A 23397-nucleotide genomic window follows, 5' to 3' on the forward strand; every position below is an offset into this window, starting at 1 on the left:
TTCGTGAAACAATTGCTGACAATAAAAGGCACACTGTAATATTTCTATGCTCATTTTTTATTTCAAAATACAATAATGAATACAGCTCATTATTAGAGACAAGCATTTCTGGTGTTCGGTGCGAGAGGGTCCTGGTTAGAGCCATGCATCACAGAGGAACAACTGCAGCAAAAACATGCATGACCACACGGAGACAGACAGTCAAAACGCAAAACTCTGGGACTATCCCGGCTAGCTATCCCGGCATTCAGGAGTCCAGCGGAGACGTCAGAGTGAGTGACAGGGGAAATGGAGGTGATGTTTGTTTCATCAGGCTACATGTAATTGCTTTGTCCCCTAGCCGTCGGTAGCAGTGTGTGTCGGTGTGTGTTCGTGTATAAAATACAGTACAATATAAATGATTATTATTTGTAATTCTTGAGGTTACTTTGGATAATTAAGTCAGATTGTGACTTAGTTATGGTCTCTGGTTGTGGCAACAATCTTCCCAGACTCATTTCTCACCATGATTCCAGCTGATGTCTCAGACTCCCTACATGCTGATTTACACACCACACTCACAATTGCCCATAAGTTGAATTAATTTACATTAGCCATTAAGTAAGTCTAGAATGGTAGCGTGTACGCCCTACAGGTAGAGATCAGCATTGACCTTCCACTGTTTAATTAATGATCGTTCAGATGTGAGCTCCTCAAACTCAGGCCAACTTCCCAAAGACCAAGCAATGATGGCTACAACAGTTTCCACAGCTAGAACAACCACCACGTCATGGCATAAAGTACAAAATTCAACAATGTCAAAGTACAATACTCGACCCAAGAGAAATCTAAAACTAGAACGGCTAGGAGATCTGAGGAGACAAATAAAAAGTAGAAGAGGAAACATGCTTTGGCAGTGAATAACGTAAAGGCAGCCAATGACAGGCAGAGACAGCCAATGACAGGCAGAGACAGCCAATGACAGGCAGAGACAGCCAATGACAGGCAGAGACAGCCAATGACAGGCAGAGACAGGCAGAGACGGCCAATGACAGGCAGAGACAGGCAGAGACTACCTCCAGATGAGGTAGGGCACTCCTGGGCACAGAATCAGCGTGGCCCCTGGCTTTAGCCCTTTAAACCACATCGGACAGTACCAGAGGCACCCAGTCATATAACTACAGTTACACTCCCATAGCCTGTCTGCTCCCCCAACAATGTCTGTTGAAAAAAAAATACAAAGCCAAGACTTTTAGACACAAGGAGCAAATGAAGACGACATATTACAAACATTGTCTACAATAAATAATGTTACTCATTTGCGGTTGTGATGTTGTTGAGCAATTCCAACGTTCACCTGTCCTTTTGGATACTTTTTGTGATCCTTCACAGACTTGCATACATGATCACGCTCTCATGATAATGTAATTAAAGCCCTACGTCTCAGAAGGTAGTTTGAAACGCAATGGGTGGAACGTGGAATGATTGATTGTATAGTAATTACATCTCACGTTGTCTCCCAAATACAATCACAACCAAGTGCAATGCTCATTCAGCTAAATATGTAACGTCCGAAGAACATCCCAGATCAATTACCTCAGCGGAGAGAGGTCTCATACATTCGAACATTGATCGTTTAAGACGGCGACGACCACACCTGAATTAGCGACAGCAATCAAAGCACACCTCTAGAGTACAACTTGGTATTAGGACAAAACTTAGAAATATATGTATCTGTATATAAATGTTACTCTTATTCTGTTTTCCCTGAAAGTGCTCAGCTTGTGTGTATGTGTAGGCCTCTTTTTGTGGACTTCTGATGTGCAAAACAGCTACGTGGCTTGTATGTGGTGGTCGAAGCTTACGTGTTGGTTCGCGTATAGTCAATGTGTCTGCGTGCTCACTTGAGTGTCAAGGGTTACTGCAGGGGGATAAAAGGGGGACATAATTTGGGGATTGGGCTTTTTGTGCAATGTGTATTACAATATCATCAAAGACCAACAGATTAATGATCCATCCATCGTAGGCAGAATTGTGGCAGTCATAATGTGTGCAAAAAAATATCATGCTAATATATGATGCAGTAGTAACTTAGTATGAGGAAGCAACACAGGATAAAATATCATATTGGAGGTGAGGGTTCAGAAGGGTTGGCGACTGATAAAATCATCCCTGGCTTCAAACACTCTAAGGACACTCAAACGCATATTCACACACGTGTATACACCCACACTGCCCGCAGTGACATCTGAAGGTCATTCACAAGCTTATACCCTTGTACATAAAAAACAAACACACACAGACAAAAACAATCCATCCATACCATTCTCACACAGAACGGTTGTCATTTTGGACACACACTAGCTGTGGGAACTTTTTTTGCCCCAGCCATTATGCATCTCTAAGTAATGTGATAGAGCAGGAAAAAGAGAGAGAGAGAGTCAGAGAGCGAGAGAGAGAGAGAGCAAGAGAGAGGGAGAGAGGTAGAGAGAGAGAGAGAGAGAGAGAGAGAGAGAGAGAGCAGGATCTTTCCCAGTAATCACGGCTGTTTTAATTTGTGCCAGTTTGCTACAGTAGGAAAATAATCCTGCAGCGACAGGACATGTTAATTATTACGTGAATCATAATGAATTGATATTTCTCTAGGAGTTGATACATTTTTCGTAAGGGAAAATCAGGTCTAAAATATCCAAGTGTAAATTACAAATGTCCAAGTGTAAATTACTTCAGAACACTTTTTAAACCTCAAATACAGTACACATTTTAAATGTCCTGCATTGCACTTCACATGTCCTACGTCTGTATTTGAAGAGAGACTAGAAGCGAGGAAAAAGGGGAAAGAGGAATGTCGTTTGGAGGCTGCCGTCCACAAGCCTCCTCCGCCTTTTGTGGCTTCTTGTCAGAGAAGATAAGATGGCCGACTGAAGACAGAGGCAGGGGTGGCGTGGGTAGCGTGGCTGGCGTCGGCTTCCCACAACGGCAATTTTGTTTGGCTGGGCAAGGGGAGGGAAGGAGGGGGCGTGGGGTGAGGCAGATGCTGGACAAGGATTCATGGAAGGGTCGCTATACATCTTCAGGCAGGAATGCTTTCCTGAAAGTTATGGTTCATCGGAAACAGAGGGGCAGGGAGAGAAGAGAGCAGAGATATATATGAGCTCAGCGATACAGTACATATAGTACATCACATCCAGCTATTGAACATGTACAAGGAAACAGCACCCCTAAGATCAACACACTGAAGATATGTCCCACAGAATAAAGTCACGTGAGGGTAGAAGACAAGATGGTTTAAACGTCTAGGTCAGTGCTTTCTAAAGTAGGCACTGGTTGTCTAGCCAACCGGACTTGTTTTTTAAAATCTGATTTCCATGCTATTGTTGTTGTACATTATTTACATCCCACTGTAGGACCAGGGGGAAGAGCCGGGGACTAACTTGTACAATCCCATACACCAAACACAGACTGCACCACACACACCCATCACCACACCACATTGGCTAGGGTCACAACGCAAACACAGCAATAGCTACTGTGCAGAAACAGGCAGGGTTGGATCTCTCATGGAGTTAGTGTGGGAAACAGGTTAGATACGAGTCACTCAAAACCTAGTAAAAAACATGCAAACACATTGCCCTGAGACATGGCTGTAGACTCCCATTGCTTGCAAACAAAAAAGCTGTGACACATGTGCTTAGTCCCTTTGAAGATGCTCTAAAGACCATCTACTATCTACTATCAGTAATATTTCAACTAACTATCTACTAACCCTATCTCTCACTTAACTCTTATAGTAACCCTAAACTTAACACTTACCCTAATCCTAGCCCTAACCTTAACCCTTATTCTAAACCTAACCTTAAAACACGAGCAAGCAGTTTCTTATCAACAGACGGTTTGCTGATAGTATGACCATGAAAATCCAGGCCTATCCAAATAAAGTAGGACCGAAATTCATCCTGGAACCTTGCATGGCGGAGTCTACAGCCACGTGTCAGGTCAAACAAACACCTGACTGCAAACGAATGGACACAAATCTAACTTGAGATACAGTGAGAACACGTAACTTTTCCTTCCCCCATGAATCGTGTTCGACGACAGATTTGTGCAGAAAAGTTCTGTGTTTGTATCTGAAGTTAGGATTGAGCCCCTACAGGCTTTCAGAATCAGAACTGATCCGATCTAAGGCCTGGAAGAGAGATCATCAGGTAGAAAATAGGTTGAAGGTAGAAGGGAGAGCAGACCAGAGGGGGAAAGGTAGGATAGGATTGACCGTTCTATTGGATGAGATCAGGACAGAGGTTGAGAGTGAGACTGTGTCTCAACAGTCCTTTCCATGTCTCCCGTCCTTCACGGCCACTGATACATGAGACGACAGCACACTGTTTTAATCTATTGTCCTTTCACATCAGTGGTCATACAGGACATGAGCCAAGGACACACTACTATTATCGTAGCTAAATAGCAAACAGAATTGGAAGTTCCCATCACCATGGTAATGAGAGAGCGGGATAAACATCAAGGTTTGGGGAAGAAGGCCATAAGTGGCCACTTTTTCTTGGATAACGGGGGTCTTATGACCAGCACAAAACACCAATCACAGATTGTTACCAGCGTGAGGGAGGGGGTGTGGCTCCAGCGAACCTTGGGCCTCCAGGACCATGCAGGCCGGTTATAGCTTCCTGGCTCATGGCAATATACACACATACATATGGGGGCACGTGCACGCACACACACACACACACACACACATTGTCAGGATGTTTTAAGAGAAATGTATGAATCCACTTTACACCGGACATATTTCTGGCACGTGTTTCCATAGCATCTATATTTTGTGACGTTTCTGGGGTTATTCCAGAATGTTGTGACTTGTTAGGTATAAACGATGGACCACCCTCGTCAGCGCACATACGTACAGCTGAAAGAGAAAGCTAATTGAAGTAGATTTTAAGACTCTCCAGTTTTGCCTCAAAGGCATTGCCTCAAGTAGATGACAGAAGACGAGAGCGAGAGCGCTAGAGAGAAGGACAAACAGCAAAGAGAATTGAAAGAAAGGAAGAGGAGGATAGCGCAAATCCGGGGACGCGTCATTAGAATTTCACAACCTTGGAGAAAGAGTCCTAGAGCAAAGCAATATACAGATGTAGGATTTTAATATGATCACCCTGTTGCAGCACAACTCAAATACAACTGTATTTGAGGTTTAAAAAGGTTTCTGAAGTTTGTAATTTCCACTTAGAAATTTCAAACTTGATTTTCCCTTACACATATGTAAAATTCCAGAAGAATTTCCAACTTCCCATTTCCTGTTGCTGCAGAATTATTTTAATGCGGCAGCAAACTGGCTCAAATCAAGATCCTACATCTGTAGAGGTATCGAGGAAGACATAGGACGGCTAAAGAAGAAGACATCACTTGAAGAGAACTTCAACAAAAGGGCGGTTCTCACTTGGTTCCCTCCTCGGTGCCCCCCTCTGCATCCAGCTTGCCCTCTTCCTCCATCTTCTGCTCGTCAGAGATGAGCTCCTGTTTCTTGTGGCGCCTTATGCACTTCACCACCACCATGGACAGGATGAGCAGAGCCAGCGCACCGCCGACTGATGCCCCGATCGCCACCGCTATTGTCGAGTCCCGTGGGGGAGGCACTGTGGGGGGGGGGGGGGGGGGGGGGGGGGGGGGGGTGAGATAGTTCTGTAAATAGAGTGTACAGTTGGCAAAGGGCTGATTTAACCAGTGTGAGGACACAACAAAAAATCTATCACTTAGATAATGTATTTTCAGACTCGCGAAGCAACAGCAAAGTAACTTGCCCCCTGTCCCTCTTCTTGCTCCCCGCCTTGCCCCCTGTCCCTCTTCCTGCTCCCGCCTTGCCCCCTGTCCCTCTTCTTGCTCCCGCCTTGCCCCCTGTCCCTCTTCCTGCTCCCCGCCTTGCCCCCTGTCCCTCTTCCTGCTCCCCGCCTTGCCCCCTGTCCCTCTTCCTGCTCCCCACCTTGCCCCCTGTCCCTCTTCCTGCTCCCCGCCTTGCCCCCTGTCCCTCTTCTTGCTCCCTGCCTTGCCCCCTGTCCCTCTTCCTGCTCCCCGCCTTGCCCCCTGTCCCTCTTCTTGCTCCCCGCCTTGCCCCTGTCTCTCTTCCTGCTCCCTGCCTTGCCCCCTGTCCCTCTTCTTGCTCCCCGCCTTGCCCCCTGTCCCTCTTCTTGCTCCCCGCCTTGCCCCCTGTCCCTCTTCTTGCTCCCCGCCTTTCCCCCTTACGTTCTGTGACGACAAACATGTTGATGATTCCGTGGCCCTGGATGCGGTCAGGGGGGTTACGGACATAGCAGTTATAGACTCCCTCGTCCGACAGCTGGACATCAGAGAGGGTGATGGACAAGTCGTTCTTTTCCAGGTTACCCACAAACTGCACCCGGTCACTGAACCGGTCTGTCCGCATGGGCATCATCCCCTTCTTATAGGTCATGAACTGGAGGAGAGAGGAGGAAGAAGAGAGTGATTAGCAGAAAGATAGACAGGAAACATGTCGTTGTTATTGAACCCAGGACTCCCTGGAAAACAGTGGCAATTATTACTGAGAACAGATGTAGGATCTTCATTTCTTCACTCTTTTTGGTATTGAGAATTGTCCCGCACTGCAGGAAATCCAGATGAGCTTCGTGATTTACATACATTCACTGAAAACCCGCAATAATACACGGTTATATTAACAGTATTGCACTTTTCAGGTACTGCAGTCTAATTTTGTCCAGCTCATAGCCTAACCACTTGAAGAAGCAACATTATGGACCTAACGTTATCAATCCTGTTGCGGCAGGATGATTTTGCTACGGCAATGCTGAACAAATTAAGATCCTACATCTGTAGACTATCCTGGCGAAATAAATAAAAGTCAAATGAAAGACGTCGAAATAGTTGGAGAAAGCTTGGCTTTTAAAAAAGCAGATCGGAGACAGGAGAGAGAGAGAGGAGAGGGAGTTGACACCGGAAACGTAAGGAGGATGGAGAATGCAAAAGAAAAAAGATTTGTCTTACTGTATATCATGGCAGAGTGAAGAAAGAGCCAGGCGTATGGTGTCCATTTTAGCCTTACATCTTACCCCTCCTTGAGCCAGTCCTCACCTTCCTTGAGTCAATCTGAGACTGAGGGTGTCCTGAAATGGACACTGTGCATCTGCCGGACATTGACACAAGACAAGGGCAGACACACAGTCTGGTCTCTCACCATCTCCTCTGTCTCGTTGGTGTTCTCCTGGTAGGTCCAGTTCATGGCAAACTTGTTGACGTCCACCTTGTAGCAGGAGGTGAAGATGCACTGGATCTTCACCATGGTGCCGTTCAGGACGTTGATGCGGTTATGGACCAGCACATCCATACTGGACGCAGGGCAGGCTGGGGGAAGGAGGGAGACGGAGGGGATTGGTTAAGAAACACACAGATCGGCTACACATGGAAGTATGGGTGTTGATTGTTTGCTGTTCCGCAGGAAGCAGTGAGTTCATTCAGGAGAAAGACCATTCCGATTACACACATATGTATGGCGATCGTCACATAAACAAACGCGCACGGTGCGTATTTCAAAGGATTAATTTTTTTGTCAGTGAAATCCTCTGTAAAGTGACCACCATTAGCAGACGGTGAGAACGGTATTAGAATAATGCTTTAGCAGTAGTGTTCTGGACACTAGTTGTCCTCACAACCTGGGAGGCATTGCGCAGCCCAGAACCAGAACCGCAGCAACATCTCGGTATGCACACAGTGACTCACTCCTGCTCCCGGTTACTCCTAACGCAGCTCCAGACACACCTTTCATGAGCATTTGTTTAAAGCTGCCGAAAACGAGTCTGGCTGAATCTCCTGAATACATAACTCATTGAGGCATTGAGGCAGAACTGTGCTGTATACCTGTGTGTGCCTATAGTGCTGTGTCTGTGTACTGCGTATGATGACAATGCACAGTATTAGTGTGAACATTAGCACGTCTGTTTGTTTCTGTGTGTGTTTGTGTGTGTTGTGTGTGTGCTGGGCAGGCACCAGAACGAATAGGTTGGAAGGGCCTTTGATATCCATAGGTGGGCACGTTTTTTCACGGGTCCTCCTATGTGTGCACCCGCTTGCTTGCGTTGGAAAGATTTTTCAAATACTGAGGAACTATCATTCGCAATGGATGTTTAAAAAAACTGGCTTTGTTTACAATGTGTGAGGTGAAGAAACTATTACTGAGATCCTCAGCTCAGCATTTCAAATCATTGTCACAGAGTTAGTCATAAAAATCGGAAGTAAAATTACAAAAATATAAAAGTAGAAATTAAACTAAGGCCATATGGACACGTTGATACACTGTGGTCCATTGGCGGCTAAAGAAATTAGCATTAATCTCTCGACTCTGCCTCCCTTTGACTTGAGCTATTGATAGTGCAAAAATGTATCAAATCATCAACTGGGTCCGGCAATAAGCTGTCGCTTGCGAACTTGTAGCATTGTATCAACTAGCCCCTTCCAGACTCTCAGAGGTTCCCACGCCAGTGAGCTTGGGACAGACAGCGATTTTTATAACGTTTCCAATGGGATAATCGCTTGGTGATCGAGGACAGGAGTGTTGGAAATAGTTTTCAAATACTGAGGAACTATCATTCGCAATGGAAAAAAAACAGACTTCGTTTAGAACGTGTGATGTGAAGAAAAGATTACTGAGAAGATGGGCTTATTAGTGGTGGACGTGGTGAGTTTAGACATCAGAAATCAGACATTGCCAAGTGGGCATTTTCCTACAGGCCAGGAAAATTACTGTAATTAATACATGCATTAACAGAAATTACTGTATTTAATACATGCATTAACTACTGTAACCGTGCTCCCTCTGCTGTTTTCTGAAGTCCATGATCAGCTCTTTCGTTTTGTTGACGTTGAGGGAGAGGTTATTTTCCTGGCACCACTCCGTCAGTGACCTCACATCCTCCCTGTAGGCTGTTTCATCATTGGTCATCAGGCCTACTAAATTAAATCAAATAAAAGTTGATTTGTCACGTGCACCGAATACACCAGGTGTAGGTAGACCTTACAGTGAAATGCTTACTGACAGGCTCTAACCAACAGTGCAAAAAAAGTATTAGGTGAACAATAGGTAAGTAAAGAAATAAAAACAGTAAAAAGACAGTGAAAATAACAGTAACGAGGCTATATACAGTGGCGAGGCTATAACAGTAGCAAGGTATAACGGTTTTCCTGTTGTGAAGGAGAAGCGGACCAAAATGCAGCGTGGTGGTTATTCATGTTCTTTAATTTATAAAGACACTATACATGAAATAACTAACAAAATAATAAATGTGCGAAAACCTAAACAGCCCTATCTGGTGCAGAGACAGGAACAATCACCCACGAAACACTCAAAGAATATGGCTGCCTAAATATGGTTCCCAATCAGAGACAACGATAAACACCTGCCTCTGATTGAGAACCACTCCAGACAACCATAGACTTACCTAGAATACCCCACTAAGCCACAATCCTAATACATACGAAAAACCCCAAGACAAAACACACCACATACAAAACCCATGTCACACCCTGGCCTGACCAAAATAATAAAGAAAACACAAAATACTAAGACCAGAGCGTGACACGAGGCTACATACAGACACTGGTTAGTCGGGCTGATTGAGGTAGTATGTATATGTAGATATGGTTATAGTGACTATGCATATGTGATAAACAGAGAGTAGCAGTAGCGTAAAAGAGGCGTTGGCGGGTGGTGGGTGGCGGGACACAATGCAGATAGCCCTGCCAGCCAATGTGCGGGAGCACTGGTTGGTCGGGCCAATTGTAGTAGTATGTACATGAATGTATAGTTAAAGTGACTATGCATATATGATGAACAGAGAGTAGCAGCAGCATAAAAGAGGGGTTGGGGGGCACACAATGCAAATAGTCCGGGTAGCCATTTGATTACCTGTTCAGGAATTGTATGGCTTGGGGGTAAAAACTGTTGAGAAGCCTTTTTGTCCTAGAAATGGCATTCCGGTACCACTTGCCATGCGGAAGTAGAGAGAATAGTCTATGACTGGGGTGGCTGGGGTCTGTGACAATTTTCAGGGCCTTCCTCTTACACAGCCTGGTGTAGAGGTCCTGGATGGCATCTTAGCCCCAGCAATGTACTGGGCCGTACGCACTACCCTCTGTAGTGCCTTGCGGTCGGAGGCCGAGCAATTGTCGTACCAGGCGGTAATGCAACCTGTCAGGATGCTCTCGATGTTGCAGCTGTAGAACCTGTTGAGGATCTGAGGATCCATGGCAAATATTTTTAGTTGCCTGAGGTGGAATAGGCTTTGTCGTGACCTCTTCACATCTGTCTTGGTGTGTTTGGACCATTCTAGTTTGTTGGTGATATGGACACCAATGAACTTGAAGCTCTCAACCTGCTCCACGAAAGTCCCGTCGATGAGAATGGGGGCGTGCTCGGTCCTCCTTTTCCTGTAGTTCACAATCATCTCCTTAGTTTTGGTTACGTTGAGGGATAGGTTGTTATTCTGGCACCACCTGGCCAGGTCTCTGACCTCCTCCCTATAGGCTTTCTCGTCGTTGTCGGTGATCAGGCCTACCTAACACTGTTGTGTTGTCTGCAAACTTAATGATGGTGTTGGAGTCGTGCCTGGCCAACAGGGAGTACAGGAGCGGACTGAGCACGCACCCCTGGGGGGCTCCAGTGTTGAGGAGCACTGTGGCAGATGTGTTGCTACCTACCCTCACCACCTGGGGGCGGCCCGTCAGGAAGTCCAGGATCCAGTTGCAGAAGGAGGTGTTTGGTCCCAGGATCCTTAGCTTAATGATGAGCTTTGAGAGTTCTATGGTGTTGAATGCTGAGCTGTAGTCAATGAATATCACTCTCACATAGGTGTTCCTTCTGTCCAGGTGGGAAAGGGCAGTATGGAGTGCAATAGAGAAGACATCATCTGTGGATCTGTTCGATTGGTATGCAAATTGGAGTGGGTCTAGAGTTTCTGGCATAATGGTGTTGATGTGAGCCATGACCAGCCTTTCAAAGCACTTCATAGCTACGGACGTGAGTGCTACGAGTCTGTTGTCATTTAGGCAGGTTGCCTTTCTGTTCCTGGGCACAGGGACTATGGTGGTCTGCTTGAAACATGTTGGTATTACATACTCAATCAAGGACATGTTGAAAATGTCAGTGAAGACACCTGCCAGTTGGTCAGCACATGCCTGGACAACACATCCTGGTAATCCGTTTGGCTCTGTAGCCTTGTGAATGTTGACCTGTTTAAAGGGCATGATCACACAGTCGTCCGGAACAGCTGATGCTCTCATGCATGCATCAGTGTTGCTTACCTCGAAAGCTAGCATAGAAGTGATTTAGCTTGTCTGGTAGGCTCGTGTCACTGGGCAGCTCGCGACTGTGCTTCCCTTTGTAGTCTGTAATAGTTTGCAAGCCCTGCCACATAAGACGAGCGTCGGAGCCGGTGTAGTACGATTCAATCTTAGCCCTGTATTGACGCTTTGCCTGTTTGATGGTTCGTCGGAGGGCATAGCAGGATTTCTTATAAGCTTCCGGGTTAGAGTCCCGCACCTTGAAAGCGGCAGATCTACCCTTTAGCTCAGTGCGAATGTTGCCTGTAATCCATGGCTTCTGGTTGGAGTATGTACATACAGTCACTGTCGGGACGATGTCCTCAATGCACTTATTGATAAAGCCAGTGATGGAATAATCCCGGAACAGATTCCAGTCTGTGCCAGAAAAACGTTACTGTAGTTTAGTATCTGCTTCATCTGACCATTTTTTTATAGAACGAGTCACTGTTGCTTCCTGCTTTCATTTTTGCTTGTAAGCAGGAATCAGGAGGATAGATTTGTGGTCGGATTTACCAAAAGATAGATTGAATATGCCTGTAAACACTGCAGCCAGCTGGTCTTCACATGCTCTGAGGACGCGGCTATGGATGCCATAAGGCCGTCAGCCTTGCGAGGGTTAACACGCTTAAATGTCTGACTCAAGTCGGCCACGGAGAATGAGAGCCAACAGTCCTTGGGAGCGGGCACTAGGTTATCCTCAAAACAGGCAAAGACGGTGTTTAGCTTTTCTGGGATTAAGACGTCATTGTCTGCGATATGGCTGGCTTTCCCTTTGTAATCCGTGATTGTCTGTAGACTGCCACATACGTCTCTTCTCTGAACCGTTGAATTGTGACACTTTGTCTCTATACTGGCATTTTGCCTGTTTGATTGCCTTACGGAGGGAATAACTTCACTGTTTGTATTCAACCATATTCCCGGTCCCCTTGCCATCTTGAGGCATGGATTCCGATTGGTCAGACCAGCATTGACCAGACCTTAGCACGGGTACTTCTTGTTTGAGTTTCCACCTATAGGAAGGGAAGAGCAAAATGGGGTTGTGATCTGATTTGCCAAATGCGAGTAGCAGTGATCTAATGTTTTTCGAGTACTACAGTCCATAAGTTGATAGAACTTCGGTAACGTTTTCCTCAAATTTGCTTTGATAAATACCCCAGCTACAATAAATTCAGCCTCAGGATATGTGGTTTCCAGTTTACTTAAAGTCCTGTGAGGTTCCTTGAGGGCTGTCGTGGTATTGGTTTGAGGGGGAATATACATGGCTGTGACTATAACCAAAGATAATTATCTTGGGAGGTAATATGTTCAGCATTTGATTGTGAGGTATTCTAGGTTGGGTGAACAAAAGGACTAGAGTTTCTGTAAGTTATCACAACCACACCATGAGTAGTTAATCATGAAATATACACAACCGCCTTTCTTCATCCTGGAGAGTTCTTTATTCCTATCTGCGTGATTAGAAGTGCGATGAGAACTGAGAACCCAGCTGGCTGTTTGGATGGGGACAGTATATCCTGAGAGAGCAATGATTCCGTGAAACAGAGTATGTTACAGTCCCTGATGTCTCTCTGAAAGGAGATCCTTGTACTGAGCTCATCTACATCCAGAGATTAACATGAGTTAGTAATATACTCGGAAGCGGTGGATGGTGTGCCCGCCCCCTGAGTCAGAATAGAAGTCCACTCCGAATACCTCTTCTCCATCATATTCCTGGTCATAATGCTGGTGAGTTAACGCCACTCTGATATCCAAAAGTTCTTACCGGCTGTATGTAATAACACAAAAAATGTTCTGGTCTAATAATGTAAGAAACAACCCACAAAAAAGAAAAATACTGCAAAGTTGTTTAAGAGCTAGAAGCAGAGCTTCTGCCATGTCTTACTTTTGGAAAAAGACAAGCCATATCTCTGCCACACACCCCTCCCTTTCTTCTTGTTGCAACATTTTACATTATTCCCAAGACACATTATCTTCACACCTATTTTAGATGCTTTTCACTGACTGCCGCAACTCAATCAGCTCGACATATTGCAACATGCACTGCCCAAATTGTGGGCTTCCCAAATAGGCATAGGCCTACACACGTGTGATTTGAAACAATCCACAGTAATTTTGGCGAGAGTGAGCCCGCTCGCTTCACCTCTTCGTCTCTGCTGAAACTCTCTCATCGGAGAAAGCATTGAATGAGCGAAACAGTGCCCCCCTCTGTCTTACTATATGTAGCCCATGTGTCTGATGCTGTCTGGACAGAATTAGTATGACATGTCACCCTTTTTTGGTCCAGACAGCATCAAATTCATGGTCTATACATACTGAGACAGAGGGGTGCTGTTTTGCTCGGTCGGATGCTTTATCTGAGATTGATGCGTCTTTCTGTCAGCGCACGTCTCGGTCAAATAAATATTTATTTCAATCTTTTATTTGGACGGGCAAGGAGGTACAGTAGGACCCCCTAAGGGTGCCCTGTGTGTGCATGCATGTGTGTGTTCTGTGGGTGCCTCAGTGGGATGTGTGTGTATTGGTCTGAGTGTGGCTGTTAGTGAGTGCAAGCACGTGCATGATGCCGGGGTGGGATGGGTGTGTTGGCTCTGCACCATTCGTTCCCTCTGCAGTCTGCCGAGTTTTGTGTTCCTGGACAAGCTCCCACTGCTGCTGCACTCACTCTTCATCGTACCGGGTCTCTGCTGCAGATAGACCTTCTACGCTCTCTCTCTCTCTCTCTCTCTCTCTCTCCCTCTCTCTCCCTCTCTCTCTCTCTCTCTCTCTCTCTCTCTCTCCCTCTCTCTCTCCCTCTCTCTCTCCCTCTCTCTCTCTCTCACTGTTTGTGTGCTGTAGTGGTGCAGTTAGTGTCCTGTCCCTCGGCTCCCTCACAGCCTCCCTGTCCTCTTGTCTTCCCTCCCCTCCCTTCCTCTCTCTGAATCAGGTGTCCTCTGGAAGTACTGCAGCACAGCACCTTCTTAGAGAGGGGGGGGACAAATAGGCTGACATCCCACAATATACATACAAACATGACGCACCCCCCCCCCACGCGCACACATATGCTCATATATCGACCCATAGCTACACATTGGCAAAACATATGCACAAGTTGTACGTCACACACAGCACACAGCCCACAGCACATGTACTTGCAGAGTCATCACTCAGTCCTGCGCGCTAGTATTTACTAGTGATATGTGAATGTCTTCCCAGCCTATACCTTGCCCTTGTATATTTCCAATGAGCTATATACAGATGTAGGATTTGAGCCTGTTTGCTACAGCAGAAAAAAATAACCCTGCATCAACAGAAAACAGTAAGGGTTGATACATTTTCAAGTATGCTTGTAGTTTAAAGTGGAAATTACAAACTTTAGAAGCCTTTTCAAACCTCAAATACCCTACAAGGTTGCATTTTCTGCCGTGTAGGGAAATTATTCAGCAACAAAAGAGTGATCAAATTAAGATCGTACACTGTACTGTATCTTGTGCATCTATAGGGTGAGTACATTCCCACACCGAGGGGGGGTTAATTTACATTATGTCCATCACATCCTTACACTGTACATACACAATCAGCTGATCCCATCCCTGCTTAGCCAGCTGGCATGTCTTAACGACGCTCAAAGTCTACATAATAGGAAGTAATTGGAAGCTACTGTAGCTCACTGCCAACACCAAGAGATTAGCTAACCAAACTTGAGTAGCACTTGGTTCTGCAGTAATTTAAAGGGGGAGTCCAACAAAAGTCTTGTGCAAGAGGCTTTGGTTGGGAGAGTTACATCACGTCAGTGGGGAGCACATGCATGAGGAGTTGACGTTGATCATACACGAACAGTGCCTGGCTCGAAACTCTGACGCACTTCATCACCGCTGAAGGTGATCTCTGAGTTAAACGCTATCTTGGACAAATGTACATGTTTTCCGTACGTGTTACTGGGAGTTGAGAGTATGTCTGATGCCAACATCATTGTCTAAAACTATAGGCCGATACACACACATATTGAACTATAATACCACAATATGTGTAGCACTCTGAGAGAGATTGTCTCATCCTATAAGGCAAGTGTGTCAATGGTGTGTAACACCCATGTGACCGTTTGCTCATGCTGCACTACTTCATCTGCGATCACAAGGCAGGAAATACTGCAGTGTAGGGCCCTCTCCCTCCCTCCTCCCTTCTTCACTCTCACACTCTCTCTGTCTTTCAGCTCATTTTTTCCCCCCAGAGGCTCGAGGTCATCGTAAAAGAGAAGGTAAGGACGAGATGCTCTGTGGTGCTGTAGAAACGACTTTCAAATGTCATTGGATTGCTGTGAGGCAGCTAAATACATATGGTCGCACACACACACACACACACGCACACACACACACACACACACACACACACACACACACACACACACACACACACACACACACACACACACACACACACACACACACACACACACACACACACACACACACACACACACACACACATGCACCAAGATAACTTCAGGTCATCAAGATGTGTTCTCTACAGTTAACATAACATATGGCGTATACAATAAAGAAAGGTTACACTCTTAGACAAAATGTTTCCAAAAGGGTTCTTTGGCTGTCCCCACAGGTGAACCCTTTTTGGTTAATTCTAAAACCCTCCGTGCAAAGGGTTCTACATGAAACCCAAAAGGGTTCAACCTAGAACCAAAAAGGGTTATTCAAAGGGTTCTCCTACGGGGAATGCCGAAGAACACTTTTAGGTTCTAGATAGCACCTGTTTTTTTTAAGAGTGTAAATGCAAAACTGCACTACTACACCTATCATTTCAGATGCAGCTGCGAAGCTAGCCTAAACACTACAGTTTTTTTTCGATTGCTAAACGACAGTGGGCACAACTGGAGTCACATGTGCAAAACTCTAACTACAGTCTGCACTACCAACAGTCACCTGAGCTAAACAGTTCACATCACCTGCTAAACTCATTCCAAGCAACACAACTCTTAACACATGGCTCAAAACACGCTCAGTGCAGCCAAACACTATGCACAACCCTCACTGAGATAACACACACTGTCACTCAGAACACACTGAGAGTAAAAACACTAGCATCAAACACCAATACAGAAAATACAAACTTTTCACAGTTTTAACAATTTCAGTGACTTCATACAAAGTAATATTTTCTTCAAAGAAAAGAGTGACATTCTTTCACATGATTTATAATTTTTTTTTAGAACATAACAATTCTTTAAGGTAAATGAAAATTAGCAGTTTGCTTCAATAGTATATATACTGTAATATGTGTGTGTGTTCACTAACAAGTCTAAAACAAGACACCTGCTTAGCCTTTCAGCTGAAATTGCAATCAGCAATGTTTGAAAGGCACAAGGCTGAAATCTATTCCGTTTTGAATGTGTGGTTCACAGTTTTGACAGCAGTGTGTTAGCATTTGAACAAAGTGCTGTAAATCCACAGTGTTGTGCAGGTTGTGGTTAAAGTCATGGGATAAGTGTGTAGAGTTTTGAAAACTGTGTTCAAGCAATGAAAAACGAACTAGAGTTTGGTCCACATGAACTGCTGCTGTGCAGACTGTAGTTAGAGTTTTGCACATGTGACTCCAGTTGTGTCCACTGTCGTTTAGCAATCGAAAAAAAACTGTAATAGCACGGGAGAGAATGCAAGCTTTTGTTGAGGTTCTACCATACCTCCACTAAACTCTGAGTGTGTTTTGCGGGGAGAGTAGGATTGTAGTTTCCTGTGGTTTCTTAGCTAACAGGACATTGCATTCATCCACTGTGTGTGTGCGTGCGTGCGTGTGTCTGTGTGTGTGAGCATACATGTGTGTAGAACACACTATCTACCGAGAGAGTGTTCATCTATGTTCTTCGTAGCTGTCGATTTACCACCACAAATCGATGCTGGCACTAAGACCGCACTCAATGAGCTGAATACGGCCATAAGCAAACAGGAAAACACTCATCCAGAGGCGGCGCTCCTAGTGGCCGGGGACTTTAATGCAGTTTTACCTCATTTCTATCAGCATGGTAAATGTGCAACCAGAGGGAAAAAAACTCTTAGACCACCTTTACTCCACACACAGAGACGCGTACAAAGCTCTCCCTCGCCCTCCATTTGGCCAATCTGACCATAAATCTATCCTCCTGATTCGTGCTTACAAGCAAAAATGAAAGCAAAGCGTCAATACAGGACTAAGATTGAATCGTACTTCACCGGCTCGGATGTGGCAGGGCTTGCAAACTATTACAGACTACGAAGGGAGAGAGCTGCCCAGTGACACAAGCCTACCGGACAAGTTAAATTACTTCTATGCTCGCTTCAAGGCAAATAACACTGAAACATGCATGAGAGCGCCAGCTGATCCAGACAACTGTTTGATCACGCTCTCAGCAGCCGATGTGAGTAAGACCTTTGAACAGGTCAACGTTCACATGGCCGCTGGGCCAGACAGATTACCAGGCCATGTGCTCCAAGCATGCGCTGAACAACTGTCAAGTGTCTTCGTTGACATTTTCAACCGCTCCCTGTCTGAGTCTGTAATACCAAGATGTTTCAAGCAGACCACAATAGTCCCTGTGCCCAAGAACACTAAGGTAACCTGCCTATATGACTACCGACCCGTAGCACTCACGTTTGTAGCCGTGAAGTGCTTTGAAAGGCATGGCTCACATCAACACCATTGTCCCAGAAACCGTAGACCCACACCAATTTGCAAACCGCCCCAACAGATCCACAGATGATGCAATATCTATTGCACTCTACACTGCCCTTTTACACCTAACACCTATGTGAGAATGCTATTCATTGACGACAGCTCAGCATTCAACACCATAGTGCCCTCAAAGTTCATCACTAAGCTAAGGACTCCGGGACTACACACCTCCCTCTGTAACTGGATCCTGGACTTCCTGTCGGGCCGCCCCCAGGTGGTAAGGGTAGGTAACAACACATCCGCCATGCTGATCCTCAACAAGGGGGCTCCTAGGGGTGCATGCTCAGTCCCCTCCTGTACTCCCTGTTCACTCATGACTACACAGCCAGGCACGACTCCAAAACCATCATTATGTTTTCAGATCACCAACAACGATGAGACAGCCTATAGGGAGGAGGTCAGAGACCTGGCCGTGTGGTGCCAGAAGGTGATGATAAAGGTGATGATTGTGGACTACAGGAAAATGAGGACTGAGCACACCCCCATTCTCATCGACGGGGCTGTAGTGGAGCAGCTTGAGAGTTTCAATTCCTTGGTGTCCACATCACCAACAAACTAACATGGTCCAAGCACACCAAGACAGCCGTGAAGACGGCACTCAGAAGACTGAAAAGATTTGGCATGGGTCCTCAGATCCTCAAAAGGTTCTACAGCTGCACCATCGAGAGCATCCTGATGGGTTGCATCACTGCCTGGTATGGCAACTGCTCAGCTTCCGACCTGAAGGTGTTACAGAGGGTAGTGTGTTCACCACTGGGGCCAAGCTTCCTGCCATCCAGAACCTCTATACCAGGCGGTGTCAGAGGAAGGCCCTAAAAATTGTCAAAGACTCCAGCTACCCCAGTCATAGATCGTTCTCTCTGCTACTGCACACCAAGCGGTACCTGAGTGTCAAGTCTAGGTCCAAGAGGTATCTAAACAGCTTCCAACCCCAAGCCACAAGTCTACTGAACATCTAATCAAATGGCTACCCAGAATATTTGCATTGCCCCCCAACTTATTTTACGCTGCTGCTACTCTCAAACTTAATGGTTCAATAAGTGTGTGTGTGTGTGTGTGTGTGTGTGTGTGTGTGTGTGTGTGTGTGTGTGTGTGTGTGTGTGTGTGTGTGTGTGTGTGTGTGTGTGTGTGTGTGTGTGTGTGTGTGTGTGTGTGTGTGTGTGTGCGTGTGTGTGAGTGAGAGAGAGAGGTGGAAAAAGTACTCAATTGTCATACTTGAGCAAAAGTAAAGATACCTTAGTAGAAAATGACTCAAGTGAAAGTCACCCAGTGAAATACAACTTGAGTAAAAGTCTAAAAGTACTTGGTTTTAAATATACTTGTCAGTGTTAGGAAATGTCACGAACTAACAGACATCCCCAATCCACTGAGACTGTGGTTCTGCCTCTGCTCTTTCACCAGGTTCAAGACTAGTTCGGACCAGAGCCATGTATTTTGAGAGTTTTTCTAATTCTAGGCATTCAAGTTACATAGGGTTATTTAAATACTCTACATGTAAAGTAATGGGGTGTTATGTCTGACATAGCTACCATAGAATTTGTGCGTTTTCTGCAAATGTACCATAATGCAGAAACCTCAAGGGCACAACTTTCTAAACACTACCTGCCTGCTGACAAGGTGGTTGATGGACCAGGTTGTCTCATAGACCGTGACCTCCCCGTGACCTCGGGTGCCCGTTAGCTGCCCAGTGATACATAGCCCCGAATAAAAGTGACTGCCAATGTCCTTGGTCCTGTGTGTGTTCAGTGTGAATGCGTGTGTGTGTGTGTGTGTGTGTGTGTGTGTTTGGCTGTAGGCAATGGCTCAGCATACTCAATGACTGGTGAGTTCAATAGGGGAAAGGATGATGTGGTGTAATACATTACTGAGGGACTGGCCTTAATATGCTGGTCATAATGTTTTTACGTTTGGCTTTATGGAGGCAACAGTGGTCAAAATGTATTGGATCTCTGTCTTTTGATGGCTGAGGTACGTGTCTTTGATATGACACAGGGCACAATATTAGGTGAACCTGCTGACAGGCAAGGTCATGATGCAGGAGTCTATGGGATCACAAACGACACCCCGCACCACGCATCTGTACCTTACAGATTTATCTAATCATGTACCCGACAGCATCCCTTCCATGACGGAGCAGCTACTCCTACTCTCGGCTTCCTCACATTCAAAAGGAGCAGCCTCATGGCACTATCCTGAGAATGAAAATGTATGATCTATCCTACGAAATAAATGCTGCCAGCTCCAAACTAAAATGCTGCATAGCCACGGTGTGGTACAGGCTACAGTCTGGGCTATACAGCGGCTGTGGATTAGCCTGCCCCCTTGTGGATGAAATTATAAGGTGCACTCAAAGATCCCAATACCGAATGGATAATACACATTTTCTTGGTTGTTAGTCATCCAGTGTAGCCTAGTCCTCCATATCAATAATCCATACTGTTGTTAAATAGCATTTGTGAGCTCCTAAACGTCTATGATTACCAATTGCTCATTGAAACAGCATGAGAGGATGTGTGTGTGAGCTCAGCATGCCAGCATTGCCTGCTAGACATTGCTGTTGGTCTATGAAGTACAATGTCTGCGTGGCACTGTCTCCCCCTGGTGTCGAAGTCTAGGAGGCGCAGCAGCATGACAATACTATGACCGTTCTAAAATGGTGAAGGTTTCAGAGGCTGGTGTGGTATTAGTCATCTCTTCTGCTGCATACTGCACAAGGACCAGACAGTGTGAACCAGATGACACACACACACACAGTTGCTTCATCACAACAGTTTGAAAGTGTTAGGCCATAGGCACTGCATGCCAATGCTATTTTTTCCAATATATATTTTCCACATTTTTAACCTACTTTTTTATTTGTAATATTCTACAGCATTATGATAACACAGGTATCAACAGGCACGTGTGGAACATAACGGTTTAGGCTACTGCATAGGCTTAATGGTGTCATGGCATCAACATTAATACAGGTCGTGATATTCATCTCATGAGCTGTCATTACGCATCCGTAGCCTGTTGCCAAGCAGGCCTCTGCTGAGCACAAAACAGAGCTTTCACTATCCACCTTTACCTGAGTGCTATTTGGGATACGAATAATAGTGTAGGTGTAAGTGTAAGTGTAAGTGTAGGCTATGTAAATGAACGAGAAATATAGGCTAAACTAGTGAGGCAATGTGAATAGATTATTGTATCCACCCAGATGCGCTAAACTCAGTATAGGCTTCGTCATAGCCAGTTGACCGTAGACCCGCTATTATGAGAAAGCAAACACTATGAAGAGTTCTTTATTTTAAATTGAGGATAAACGACAATTTCTTTCAGATTCAAGGCCTGTTTACAAATAGCCTGTACGCAAGGCGATGTTGCTAGTGATGCGTCTCTAGTGCAGAGATGATGGAGACACGCGGTGTCCGTGCGTCAGCGTCCATCCACTCCACCCCGCACCTGCATCAGTAGAGAGAGCATCACTGGATCTGCCTGAGCCCTGATACTTACACGACTGTTACACATTCTGACTAAGCTATAGGTAGATAGCGGGCCAATAATAAATCCCCACGTTGTTTCGGTTTTTCCTCGATATAGATCAGGCGTTGGGACACTGGAATTACGCTTATTGTGATTCACTACGTTTGTCTCTGGAGTAAAAAAAAAAAAAAACTTCGTTTAGTCTACTGTTAAGGTTACTTAACAGAGTCTGTTGACATAGCATAAAGGCGTATTAGATATTATTACTAATGGCGAGGGTAAAGTGTTAGCCTTGGAGGTGAGGAAGTTGGTAATTTATAGTGATGACAAGCGGCGGATTTCGTGAGCCACCAGTCTATTAATTAGGTAGCCTACCATAATCATACAGGATTTCAGGAATATCTAAATGTCGCTCATCTACACACGCACACAAACACACGCACACTTACACACACAACGCGGGAGAAAACGGAGCACATTTGATCCAAGTGAGTACAATTGCGCCTCTGTCACTCATCTTTCCAAATATCGATCCGCTGTTAACTTTACATTAGACGCTTCCGTTGTAGCCTACTTACCCATAATATAAACCATCAATCCCACGATGCTCAGATTGATAGCTGGCATCCACGTCTTATTTCGCTTTTGTAATGTAAAATGCATTGTATCTCCTTGTAGTAAAACGTCACGATATATAATAAAATAGAAATGTCGTAAAATCTTCCTTTTTACTTTAGAAAAAATCTTAAAATATGTGTTCTTTTTTCAGTGCTATGATATGGCTGGCAGTGACTGTAGCTGTAGAAATAGTTGATTATATGGTTGTGGGTGTCTCTCAAAAGAAGGCAGGGAGGTTGGAAATTGAATCAAATCCCCTACTCTTATCTCCCTCCCTCTCTAGCTCTCCATTTCCCCCTTTCATATCTCCTATTTCAATGAACAAACATTAAACTACATTTACTCGCAATGATCTACCGTTTCAACTTAACATAATCATTTGGAAAAGCACTTGATGTTCATAACTCACTGATGCCCTTAGATAAACTACTGGGATTTAATCATACAGTATAATCGCGTCTTTCCTTGTTTGTTTGATCGGGCTCAAAATAGAATCACTTCACATGTGTCGACTCTCACTCTCCCATGAAGTAGACTATGTGGATCATGCTTTCAGTATAGGTGATGAATATAAATATGGAATATAAATATGCTATTGGCTAGCTAACTGAAACAATTATACTGATCTCCTATTATCTCTGTGTGTCCGAGACCAGGGATTTTACAACTTTTCCTTGGGGGACCGACAGCAGTTCCATGTACTTGACCTATTCCACAGTTATTGACACACCTGATTCAACTTGTCAAGTAATCATCAAGCCTTTGAATAGGTGAATCAGGTCAGCATAACTGATTCACCTGTATGACAGTCAGTGTGGCTCTGTCTGTCTGTCTGTCTGTCTGTCTGTCTGTCTGTCTGTCTGTCTGTCTGTCTGTCTGTCTGTCTGTCTGTCTGTCTGTGTGAGTGAGTGATAGTCTTTGCATTGGACTGTGTTTTAGTCTTTGTGTGTTACCCTCTTTTTTTCTTTTCACTCCTGCATCTCTCTCCCTCTCTCTCTCTCTCTCTCTCTCTCTATCTCTCTTCCCCCCCCACTCTCTCTCTATCTCTCTATCTCTCTCCCACCCCACTCTCTCTCTCTCTCACTCTCTCTCTCTCTCTTTCTGTGGGACATCTGTGTGTGCCCGTGCTGAGCTAATCCCACCAAAGACAGTGCTGTGGTCTAGCTGGAAAGAGAGTCAGAGTCAGTGGAACAGGCCAAGTTTCCTCGTCGGGAACACACAGAGATAGTCTGACCATTGAGGAAAGGACAGGAATTTTTTCATGACGTCATCATCCCGAGACAA

At 45.2% G+C, this 23397-nt stretch overlaps 1 protein-coding gene across 2 annotated transcripts; it reads right to left on the bottom strand.

Moving 5' to 3' along the window:
- Nucleotides 1–39: 39 nt before the first annotated feature.
- LOC110503572 (sodium channel regulatory subunit beta-2) lies at nucleotides 40–22422 on the bottom strand. 2 transcript variants are annotated; one of them, XM_021581968.3, is made up of 5 exons: nucleotides 22074–22422; nucleotides 7196–7362; nucleotides 6229–6439; nucleotides 5429–5624; nucleotides 40–3070 (listed from the first exon to the last, which is right to left on the bottom strand). In XM_021581968.3, the coding sequence occupies exons 1-5, from the start codon at nucleotides 22156–22158 to the stop codon at nucleotides 3043–3045; spliced, it is 687 nt and encodes a 228-aa protein (XP_021437643.1). In that variant the 5' UTR covers nucleotides 22159–22422; the 3' UTR covers nucleotides 40–3042. The 2 variants fall into 2 exon arrangements, with proteins under 2 accessions (XP_021437643.1, XP_090074278.1); XM_090218152.1 differs by lacking the exon at nucleotides 40–3070 and having other exon boundaries at nucleotides 5425–5624; nucleotides 22074–22307.
- Nucleotides 22423–23397: the final 975 nt, after the last annotated feature.

The sequence above is a fragment of the Oncorhynchus mykiss genome, chromosome 24 (genome assembly GCF_057628025.1).
Source record: "Oncorhynchus mykiss isolate SJ-2025 chromosome 24, ASM5762802v1, whole genome shotgun sequence".
Classification (NCBI taxonomy): Eukaryota; Metazoa; Chordata; class Actinopteri; order Salmoniformes; family Salmonidae; genus Oncorhynchus; species Oncorhynchus mykiss.

What these genes read in the sequence shown, in the direction of transcription:
- LOC110503572 (XM_021581968.3), bottom strand. Translation starts at nt 22,158, where the DNA reads ATGCATTTTACATTACAAAAGCGAAATAAGACGTGGATGCCAGCTATC. An exon ending in ATTGATGGTTTATATTATGG is followed by an intron (nt 7,363 to 22,073) that starts GTAAGTAGGCTA and finishes TCCTTCCCCCAG; the next exon opens with CCTGCCCTGCGTCCAGTATG. An exon ending in GGCACCGAGGAGGGAACCAA is followed by an intron (nt 3,071 to 5,428) that starts GTGAGAACCGCC and finishes CATAACTTTCAG; the next exon opens with GAAAGCATTCCTGCCTGAAG.